At 37.6% G+C, this 12,183-nt stretch overlaps 1 protein-coding gene across 3 annotated transcripts in view; it reads right to left on the bottom strand.

The window, feature by feature from the left end:
- Window positions 1–7,280, bottom strand: part of gbf1 (golgi brefeldin A resistant guanine nucleotide exchange factor 1) — a 60,936-nt gene extending 53,656 nt beyond the window's left edge. For 2 of the 3 annotated variants that reach the window (XM_017463467.3, XM_017463469.3), the window contains exons 1-3: window positions 7,117–7,279; window positions 2,568–2,670; window positions 1,060–1,126 (exon numbers count right to left, since the gene is read on the bottom strand). In XM_017463467.3, coding sequence (XP_017318956.2) covers window positions 1,060–1,126; window positions 2,568–2,663 — 163 coding nt within the window. In that variant the 5' untranslated portion in view covers window positions 2,664–2,670; window positions 7,117–7,279. Of the gene's footprint in view, window positions 1–1,059; window positions 1,127–2,567; window positions 2,671–6,972; window positions 7,032–7,116 lie in introns of all 3 variants that reach the window. The other variant, XM_053679705.1, reaches the window with a different exon arrangement.
- Between the last annotated feature and the right edge of the window lie 4,903 nt (window positions 7,281–12,183).

Genomic DNA, 12,183 nt, shown 5'->3' with positions numbered 1-12,183 from the left:
TGCAGACCCTGGATGATGATGATTGTGATGACAGCAATATGCACACTGGGGGAAAAAGCCATATGAATTCCTATCCGACCGTACTCATATGTTGCACAGCCACATAACGGACATGTATCTGAACTAGTACCACATGCAGATTGGATACTTGTGTTCACACAGTCCTGAAAAGAGTATTTTAGAAGTGCATTACAAGTAAATGTGAAATAGTGTACGCCTAGTCTCTTCTGACTTTTTAAATAAAACTTCTGAATAACTGACTTTATAAATTAGTAGTCTCCCATCGCAGAATGTCTGACAGTTTTGGTGTGTGCTGGCTTCTAGTCAACAGTGTATTCAGGTAAATTTAGCAGAAATTGTGTAAAACAGATTAAAACTTTGGATACAGAAATTTTATTGCTATTGGTGAGGGATTATGCTTCCCCTGTAATACTTGATATTGGGGCAATATTTGAGGATTGTTTGATGGCTTGAAAAACGTGGATACCACACAAACCTAGCGTAGACTTTTCTCACCAATGAATTTAGGAGATCATTTTCACTATATTAAATAGAGGAACACTTGCACAAGACTGCATAACATTTACTTTGGCAGTGAGGTTCGTTATGAATCATTTAGATAACTAAATGAACAAACACTGACATAGTTTCCAAGGGACACCCTAAAATCATGAGGTGAAATAAAAATCCAACAATAAGACAATGAGAAGATAATATTGACTAACTTGAAAATGCCATCCCTTTTCTCAGTGGACATTTTGCGCACCTGATTAAATATGCTTGAAACAGGGTGTACTTTTGTGAATGCTAAATAGGCAGACATACACTTATCTCAGTGCAAGCTGACAAGTGGCTCATCTGTATAAGACTACAGAGCCTAATTGTTTAGACACTGAAACACTACTGTGCCTGCATGATGAATGGATTAGGCTACCTGTAATGGTATAGCAATTTTTTATTTATTTTTTGAAAAGATTCTGAATCCCTTACTATTAATTTAAAAAAAATTTATCAAGATTATCAAATAAAAGAAATCGAGTGTGTGATTATGTATGTAACCTTTGATAGTGTTGAGGGTCTCCTTAAGGTGACTGAAACTGCTGAGAAGTGGGTCCTGCTCTTCATCCTGTAAGAAGGTGAACAAAATCAGTCATCAGTACAACACTTCTGAGAACTTCATAAGCCAAACAACGAGGCACTTTAACACTAACACCTCATTTGGCACTAAATGTAAGCCATTCCTGAATGGATTCCATTCATTTTCTTTACCGCTTATCCTACAGGGTCGCAGAGAACCTGGAGACAATCCCAGGGAGCATCGAGCACAAGCATCGGGGTGCCAATCCATCACAGGGCACAATCAAATACACATTCACACACCCAGTCATACACTATGGACATCAGCCAACTTTGGACTGGGGGAGGAAACCAGAGTACACGGAGGAAACCCCCAACCCTGGAGGTGTGAGGCGAGCGTGCTAACCACTAAGCCACCGTGCGCACTGTGCAGGCAATTGAAGAAACTGTGCATATACATCTCAACAATTTCATTTATTTATTTAGGTTAAAACATTTGACTGACGAATTTAAGCAAGGCCTCAAAGTTTAAGTCTAGTCATTATCATAAAAAGGGGCTATCATCACTGAAAGCAAAATTTAATCCAAACATAGATGCATGAGATTTTCTCATTCTGAATGCCTTTGGCATAAGGGAAAGAAACTGTATGTTCACAAATCCGTCCTGATATTAAGTGCACTTATCCAAGTGAGTAGGTAACCCTGATTAGCATGGATGAACATATCTTTCAGAAACAGCTGAATAACAGCATATCAGTGTGACTACACTCTTTAATGATGTGTGAATTTTTGATCATTTAAAATGTCAATCACAATCATTTTGCTCAACACAGAAGTCATAACTATTTAGCCAGTTCTGGAGCTCAGCGTATAGTACATGTGTATATTACGTATTTGTATAGCATACATGTTTACAGTATAGTGTATGTGTTAATATGTAATGTTGCTCTGTGCTGCTATGGTTTCTTCATTCATTCATACATATATTCATACACACATTCAGAGATATCCAATCAGAAACAGCATAGCAAACCAGACACTGACTGGTTGATGCCTGTGTTTAGCCTTTTTGAGGACAACAGTGTTTAATTGATCAGTTAGTGGTGTTAGTGTTTCTTCCTTTTATCCAATAAACATTAAAGACAGGGTATCTCTAATGTTGGAGTTGGGATAAAAAAAAGAATTGAACCAAAAATGAAACCCAAATGGACACAATTATAACAGCCAATTATATTGAATTCAAGCCAAAAAGTCATGATCACACTTGAAATATTATTAATTGTGCATCCCTAAATCTCTTTGTGCATCATCCTTTCCAACCTAGAAAGTCTGGGTACAAATGCTTCCACTATTGAAGTTGAAAATGAAAAGGGCATACTGGCTCTTTAGCAAATCCTTCTAACTACCACATTTTCAAACTAAGCCCATGAGAAACTGAAATCCAATTAAAGCAGAAATGAGTTAAACATATAAATACAGAGTCACTTTACCAGCGGCGTGTGTGTGCTCCATCTGGAGTTTCTCTTGATAGCACCAACCACTGTTGCAATCTCTCCTTGGATGATGTATATATTCTTCTCCACCATCGTGAATCTGAAAATAAAACAGGAGAATGTATTTAGTCCACGCACTGAGAATAAAAAAAAACAGAAAGGTGTGTGTTTAATGAAGATTTAAACCGTTTTCATATAGCTTTCAGTCTGAATGTGATACAATGTCACTTGTACATCTACCATTTGTTCATCATAAGTAATGTAAGTAACTAAACCACACCAGCTGAACGTCTATTTAATATTTGAGGAAGGGTTATGTCAGATAACGAAAGATTTCTTGATTCGCCTCATGACGCTGGACTGAGGCAGCGAACTGAGATTCCATAATCCAACTGTCCTCCTCAGAGTCATAATACTTTAGTAGCATGTTCAACATTAAGAGTCATAAAGGTGCATCCAGAGATTAGAGACAAATTTGCACTCTTACTAAAGCTACAGAGTTACATGATTACTGAGTTAAAGGTTCCTGAGCTGCTGAGTCGCCTGACAAACCTGTAATAGTAATGATGCATTTGATTAGAGGTTATAACTCGTAATTCCAAAACCCTGACCAGTAAAATAATATAAAATAAATAACCTCGGGACAGTCTCCTCAACTCTGAGTTCCTCAGAGTTCAGCAAGAAACATCAAATCAGCATGGCTGCTCATAGCTTCAGAATTCAACAAAGAAGCACTTCTTACCTTAATGCTGTATATAAACGTTTTTGCTTTAGAGCAATCAACACAGAGACATTCACTTACTAAATCTATAACATTGACTATATAGTTTGTTCTTTTATTTTGCTGTAAGTTGAATGCAGCATAATCCACAGTCAGCGCTGTTACAGGGGTATCAGGTCAGAATTGGCCAGATATTTGTGGGCATGTGTCATACGCCAGCTCAGATACATCAAATGTCATGACAAAAATGAGCTCTCACTACACAGTGACTGGCAGGAGACACAGCCAATCAGAGAACTGAGCAAGTGTGTGAGAGCATAAGCAAACCAAATGTCAGCGAATGAGTCAAAAGAGGGCAGAATATTATACTGTACGCGAAAAATAAATTCAGGTGTGACACAGGGATGGGCGATATGGACTTAACTGTATATTACAGTATTTTCTGGTATTTATTGCGATAATGATATCAGTGACGACATAAATATAGTATCATTAACCACTGGTTTTATCTACAAGTGATAGCAGTGATCTTCAGAGCCTCAGAAACACAAACATTGATCTAAAAGTAAAACTGATTTTCTGTAACCAAACCAGTTCCAGATTGTAGAGGTATCTCCTGGTTTAGCAATAAACTCCTCCTCAGCTTCACGTCCGCCTTCAGCTGTACTTGGCTTTGCTCTGCACGTGAACTACAAACGGGTCGCACAACGTCGCTCACAGAAATATGTCATCAACTAGGCTTTATCGTTATGATGTCGGGAAGACTCGTTCTAACTGTGGGGAGAATTTCTACCATTATATCACAAACGATAAATGATCGCCCATCCCTAGTGTGACATGGTTTTAGCTTTTTTTTTCTTGCTGAATAAGTGGCAAGCAAGTGAATATCAAGTCAGCCAATTTATCTTCATTGGGGGACATGCATCATTGCACAGTTGTTAAGATGTTTTAGCTCAAGAATTCATGATGGTTAACTAGTGGCTAATGGGGATTGTTTAATGGGTTTTTGCATTTCAGAGTTAAATTAGACATGAGAAAGTTGTCTTTACTTTGATACTTCTGTTCGCTGTGGGTGTGTGTAATTTTTTACAAATCTGTGTCCATCCTCTGATCTGTTTTAGGCTAGGTCGGGTAACAAGTGTGTCTATTTTTTCTGTATATTTAAATTTCATATATACTCAGCACTCAAGGCTTTTACATGCCTATCACACGTGTTTCATCCACAGATCTTTCCCTTTTTATTTTCTGCTCTGTTTTAGATAGCAAGCTACCATTAGCCAGCTAGTGGCTAAAGGCCTATTAAAATGTTCACTGTAAAATGAATATCTGTTGTGCTTACTTATTTGATTCTCAATTAAAACAACAATCTACAATACTACTGTAAATAATATAACCAAGGCAACATAGGTGGTATTACTTTATCTGGGGAAAAAAGGAGGGAAAAAAAGAAGAAAAAAAAAAAAAGGTCAACAGTGACTGTCAACAGAAAGCTTACATATCCCTTATATAAACGATTGTGATCGGCCGATCATGATGACAAGAAATCAGTATCGGCTGCAAAAATCCTGATTGGAGCATGCGTATTAAATGGAAGTGTAAGCCAGAAGATGGCAAATGACCTTAAACACACATAATACAATGCTGCTAACTTTAGCAAAAATGTACCGCTTCATTTTACTGTTTATGTCAATGTTATGTAGCAGAAGCCCCTACTCTCTTCTGCTACATAAACATAGCTGCGACCGTTGAGTGCATGAAGCGTCTCCATTTGACTTTGTTTTTTCCGGTTGAATAAGTGCACTTCTCCTTGTTGGAATTTTCAGTGCGAACACTATACCACAAAATGGCATAGAATAGCGCATGCAATTTGGGACGCACCTCAGGACTAGAGTTAAGACCCTGTATTTTAGGTGACTATGCAACAAGTGTTCCCAATACGAGTAATCAACCCACAAAAAGAACCTTGGTACACATAGTCCTGGATTTTAATGCTGTATCAGTGTATCAAGTAGAAAAGCTCTATAAAGGAGTCATCAGAGTTCAAACTCCAGACCTACAGGTAAAATAAATCGAGAGTGAAAGTTTATAGGAAGCTTCCATATAATCCATTCTAGCAACTCGGAATAAACCCGAAATGAAAACACCATCAATCGGTATGTTTACATGGACAACAATAATCCAATATTAACCTGATGAAGACAATACTCTGATTAAGAAACCACTATGTAAACAGCTATTTTTGATTAACTTAATCCGACTAAAGTCATACTCGAAGTAAACACAAATCGAATTAAGACATGTGGAGGATTCCTATTTTAGTCACATTATCGGAGTGAATTACAGAAATGTAAACACCTTAATCACACTGTTGACGTCATACAGGATTTTTCACCACATTTTGCGACAGGACATGTACACACACGGCAGAGCTCAACCATTTTACGGCAAACAAGAGAGCACGGCTGCGACCGAAACCACGTACTTACCTGCTATATAGTAGGAGAAATACATGTAGCAGTCGGCTATTTGTAGGTATAGCATGACAAATAATTAACTGCACTTGAAACTTTCGTAAAATTAAAAATAAAACTGTATACAGTACCATAACCGTATGTTGATACGTGAAATTCCGGAGGGAACATTGGATGGCGTGGCGTGGGGACGTACTGACATGTGATGTTAATCGATCTATGTTCTACAACATGTAAAACAGGAACATGAAAGGCGTTTTCTAAAAGCGACTCATGTAAACACCTTAATCACAATATTGTCTTATTCAGAATAAGGTCAATAATTAGATTATTGCTGTCCATGTAAACGTAGTCAGAGATGGTGTATGTCTAGTCAAAAAACGCTCACTCTGAGAAATAAAGATACCAAAATTGGTCTTTTCCTTCTACCCTATCTTTCTCCTGTAAACTTGAATATAGTGTTCCTTTAAATTAATTTAAAATACATAATTGGACCTCAGGGACCACTGGTGTACATCAAAAGCTTTATTCAAAAAACAAATTAAAAACTACACCCTATGCACCTTCCCAAGTAAAACAAACATACATACATACATACATACATACATACATAACAAAAGGTACAGGATGTACCAGTGGCAAGGAAAAGTAAAGAAGTGATACCATTATTTCTGCGAGTGTAAAAGGAGAAAAACGGACTAATAACTTTTATTATTTCAAGAGCGCTGTGTAGCATTTAGCCTGTCGGTAAATTCCCAGCAAGTTATACATGTTTACAACGTACAGGTTCAGAAAAATGCCTGCTATGTTATATAGTGAGAGAAATCTGTGAGGAAATCCTGCAGTGCTAACAGAAGGTTTATTCAGCTAGCTACAGCTCAGCTGGCCTATTCTGACAGCTGACAGATACAGCTCAGTATGGACAAGTCTACTTAACGTCTTCAGTAGCATAAACGTAGTTCTGTCTTTTAATAATCCTACTTAATGATCTGTAGCCGCTGTGTGAATGCTAAATTAACAGTGTTACTTGATAGAGTTCATCCTAGCTCGCTAACGAGAGAGCTAGTTAGCATGCTAGATGTTAATCTGTGGTTAAAACTTGATCAAAGGGCTACTTAATAATGTCAGTACAGTACTGCAATTTCCCCCAAACATGACACACGGCGTCTATCAATTCTGAACATGTCAAACTGGACACAAAATACATTACCTGTACAGATGCGAATCCAAAATGGCGTTCAGAGGCTAGCAAGCTCACTAGCTAACTACCTGATAAATGTGAATGCAAATGTTTGTTGCTATAACGCACATTAAAGTAATGCCACTGGACAAAGTGACGAAAATACAGTCTTACGTTTAAGCAGTTTCACGTCATGCCCAGGTTGTTCTGCTCTGTTTGAAGCTGTAACGTTATCTAACGTCGCTATGGTTAGCAAGCCGGTCGTGGAAGTAAACTTACTGACGTGGAAAAGCGTGAAGTGCAAACTAGCTTGATGTTTTCATTTGACATGATCCCGTTCCCAGCCAATCGCATGTACCGATTCTCTCCTAGCCGATATTTCTAACAGAGCGTTTAAACACGTATATTCCTAAAGAATGTATATGTATAACCCAAACCCGTAAGAACATTAATGGTCCATGCATGAATGAAGCGATAACGGCGAATTATTTGATTTGACAAACTTAAGTCGGATTACTGCAACATGCAAGGGAACCATTAGTTAGGTTGAACGTCAGTGACGTAGCAGGGACTCACTCTGACGTCACTGTTGAGGTCTTGTCAGTGGCCGGTGAGTGGGTTAGCTTGTCGGCCGTTATTTGGTTAATGTGATTTTAATAAACCAGCTTTCATCTCCAGTCTTTCTGGTTATGAATACTTGCAAATTCCCTTAGTATCGCTTTAGCTAGTTTTGTGATTAGCTAAGTATAAGAGCGCCTGCCAAATGACTAAGTCCGTATAGGTGACTGGAATGAAGCCAGAGTGTGCAGCCTCTGTACCCATGAACCCATGCTATGTAATGAACTACTTCTTCAAAACCTTAACAAAATATTTTCCCTGATTTCATTCATCTTCAATAAGTGTTCTGGGTCAGGGTTGAGGTGGATCCAAGGTCTATCCCAGAAACTCTGGATGTGAAGAAGGTTTACAACCTGGATGGGGCACCATCATGCACACAGTACATTCATTCACACTTGGGGGGTTTATCAGAGGTCAGAGGAAACCCACAGTGACAAAAGGATACGTGCACAGCAACTCCACACACACAGTAACCTGAGTCCAGGATTGAACCACAGACCCTTAGTCTTTTACACTACCCACTGAGTGTAGTGATATATATATATAATTTTATTTTTTTTACACTATATGGCCAAAAGTATGTGGACACTGGATTATCACACCCATATGTGCCCATTCTAAAACCTTGGACATTAACACGGAGTTGGTCCCTTTGCTGTTATTACAGCCATCCCCTCTTCAGGGAAGGCTTAACACTCGATTTTGGAAAATGGATGTGGAGGTTTTATGCTCATTTAACCAGTATTAGTATTCAAGTCAAAGTTGTTTATTGCCATGTACCGTGTACAAAGTATAATGAAAAACTTTCTTGAATGCTGCTCCATAAACTTATTAGTTAGTATTAGTGAGGTCAGGCACTGATGTCAAGCGAGAAGGCCTGGTGAGCAGTCAGCGTTACAATTCATCCCAAAAGTTCAATGCTGTTGAGGTCAAGGCTCAGGTGACTCGAATTCTACCACCTCTATCAACCCTGGCAAACCATGTCTTTATAGACCTCACTTTGTACACAAGGGCATTCCCTTGTGTACACCACCTAAAGGGTGTCCCTTTAGTTCCAGTGAAGGGAAATCTTAATGCTACAGCATACAAAGACACTCTAGACAATTGTGTTCTTACAACTTTGTGGCAACAGTTTAGGGAAGGCCCACATATGGGTCTGATGGTCAGGTGTCCACATACTTTTGGCCATATAGTGTATACTCTTAGGTTTGAGCATGTGGACTGCCTTCTTAAATTCAGACCACAAAATATTGATTTTGATAGTGGGAACCTGCATGCTTGTAGTCAGATTTCTGCTAAAATACCCGTCTACGGCCGATCAATCAATCCTAACTTTCTGACAGAGGCAATCAGGTTTGGGGATAAAATATCCTGGTAGTGAGCGAAAAGCTGCCTAGCACATTACCTCCTTGAATACTGGCAATAACAGTCCCCAAACAACAATATTGTAGCGTAGTCATCATAGTTTTTGGTGAGTGTCAGGTGATTTTTCAGCAAAAACATGTCAGTTTTTTTTTTTTACATTCTGCCAGGAACATCACTAGGCCTATTTACATGCACGTTAAAAGTTCATCGTTAGCACGTTTACATGCACGTTAAAAGTTCATCGCAAGTATGTTTATATGAACGTTAAAAGTCTCATTTCAATCGAGCTAAAAATTCATCTTTTTAAAATGTCATTAAAACACTTCAATCAACTGAACTCGTACTGAAATCGAACTGCTAAAATCGGACTTGTAGCTTGACTTCGTCCAGCATGTATACACTTTAATCGAGCTGTTCTGTTGGTCAGTGAAGGATCCACACATGACACAGTTTACAGTTTTTTGGCTACATAACACAGCCATTTTTGCCTTTTGTTGGTGTTGGATGGATGGGGACAAAGTGGACTTTAATTTTTTATTTTGATATAATTTAAGTAAGTCATATTAGATCAGTCTCTAACACAAATTATAAGACAGGTATACCTTGACCAAAACTAACCTTATTTCTATAGATTTTACACCCAATGTTATTCTAAAATATACATGACTAGAAAGATGTTTTGGTGGCTTAAAAAAAAAAATCATAAATCTCCAGTGACGTCCTTGCTTTCTGCATAGCCAAGAAGGCTTTTCTGAATTTAACTGACCACAACACACAGTTCAAATTGTAATTTATTAATCTTTTAGTAAAGTATTTTTGCAGGCCAAACCAAACTAAAAAAAAAAATGAATGCCAGAGTTACAAATGTTTTGGTAATGCTGATTTTCTTAATACTCATGTGCTTGTGCTGATGAATGTCAATCACATCTATATTATAAAGAATAAATGAATAAAATGAATAAAATTCAAGACACAGATTATTGATATTTAGCCAACAAATCTCCATAAAAGGCAACACTTAGAGAGAACTGAAAATTACTAAATGACTTCTCAGCAGTGAAAGAGCACGTCCTAAGCCTGGAGGGCACTTAATGCATTAATGCAGCCAAGCCATTGCAGCGCATCCATAGATGCTACCATAGTTACACCCTAACTCTTCCTCCTTTTATAGATTCATTTGTGGGGTTGTTTTGCTTTGCTTTCTATCAAATGATTTATAGAAAATGACAGAGTTTCACAAAATGTGCATTAAATGTATTAAGTGTGTGTAAATGAAATAAGCTATTTAAATTTGACACAATCTGTATATATTTGCAGCATATATGCTCACCATACACTTTATTAGGAACATGCTTGCAGGTATGCATTCAGTCAGTCATGCGTCAGCAGATAAAGGTCAAGAGATTCAATTAAGGTTCACATCAAACATCAGATCTGGGGAAAATGTGATCTCAGTGACTTTGACCCTGGCATGATTGCTGGTGGCAGAAAGACTGGTTTGAGTATTTCAAAACCTGCTGATCTCCTGGGATTTTCACACACAACCATGTGTAGTGTTTACACAGAATGGTGAGAAAAACAAAAAACATGTAGTGAGCAGCAGTTCTGTGGGTAGAAATGCTTTGTTGATAAGAGAGGTTAGACGAAAATTGCCAGACTGATTTGAGCTGACAGGAAGGATATAGTAACTCAAATAACCTCTCTTTACAACCATGGTGAGCAGAAAAGAATCTCAGAAAACACAACGCATCAAATCTTGATCCAGATGGGCTACAACAGCAAAAGACCACATCAGGTTCCACTCCTGTCAGCCAAGATGAGAAATCTGAGGTTATGGTGGACACTGGTGCAATGAGTCTGGACAGCTGAAGATAAGAAAAAGAGCAGGCGATGTTTTTCCATTCAGCAGGTATAAAGATGTTCCTAATAATGAGGACATTGGGTGCATATAATTGCAGTAACTAACCTGAATAATATGATTTAAAGCCTATCAATCAAGGTTCACATTAGGGAGTTCCCTTATAAGGAAATTTACACAGACTCAAAAACAGTCATAGGATACAAACTTTTTTTTTTTTTTCAAAACTAGCTAGATTGTCATAAATACCACATTTCTTGTGTAAATGCTCCTGCAAACAATTTATGAAAAAAAATTGTTAGTATCCAGCTTGATAATTGATAAAGTTCAGCCTACATTTTATTAGGGAACATATCTTATTTGCAGTAGGACTTATCCCTTGAATTTATCGTATTTAAACTAGAAGAAATTCAAATCTGAGGTGTTCAATATGTGAAAGGTAAGTATTCCTCAACAATATATATATATATATTTTTTTAAAAGGCCTAATGTGAACCAATTTGGGAAAAGCACATTTTTGCAAACAGGACAACCTGTAGTTCCATTTTGAAGATACGGATGCAAGGTATTACCTCACATGGTCTGTTTCAGTGCTTTAAAATTGAAAACAATAGTCCTAATGAACATTGTTCTGTGAAATATAAGGCCTCTCACAAATTATTAGTGAGACTATCATGCAAAAAATACATACAATTCTCAAAATGGCTTCCACGTTAGAATAAAATGGAAATGAGGATTTGCATGGAAGACTCACATGAAGGCCATGCCCTTAATAATCCCTGCGATAATTACTGAGCACCATTCACTGCACAGTATGTGTGAGAACTGTCTTTTATAACAGAAGCATAGTCCTGGAGGCTTTCCTGGTCTGAAGATTACTACTTGTTCCTGCATGTTCAGACTACACATAGAGTCTTACATTCTACATAGACTATTTTTACAAATGGGCCTTTTATATAGTCTCAAGTAATTCATTACATTATAGTGAAATGACACACAAGCTGTACTCAAGAAGGCTTTGAAAATCAAAGGTTTTCAATTGTTGGGCCTTCAAAAAACGAACAAGATTGTGTGTAAAACGCCTTGTATGTCCTATGAGCGCTCCTATTGTGTGGGCTACCTCGGAGTTCTGGCTAAAAACTAGGACTTCTGGAGAGGACAATCATCTGAATTACTAAGTAACCCTTTGCAAAAGAGTGTGACTGGTGGCTGAATGTGTGGAGTGTGCAAGTTTTATTTCTTAATAGGGATCAAATAACTTCAAAATGATAGGAATATGTGACAGTTTTGACCCTGTTGGTACATTTGGTTGGAAAATTGCTGGGTTTTTTATTTTTATTTTTATTTAATTTATTTTTTTTTAAAAACTTTTTTCTTTTCTTTGACAAACACTGCAGGTT

The sequence above is a fragment of the Ictalurus punctatus genome, chromosome 3 (assembly GCF_001660625.3).
Source record: "Ictalurus punctatus breed USDA103 chromosome 3, Coco_2.0, whole genome shotgun sequence".
Taxonomy (NCBI): Eukaryota; Metazoa; Chordata; class Actinopteri; order Siluriformes; family Ictaluridae; genus Ictalurus; species Ictalurus punctatus.
Note: the sequence above shows the minus strand (reverse complement) of the source record. Positions and strands in the feature narration are given on the sequence as shown.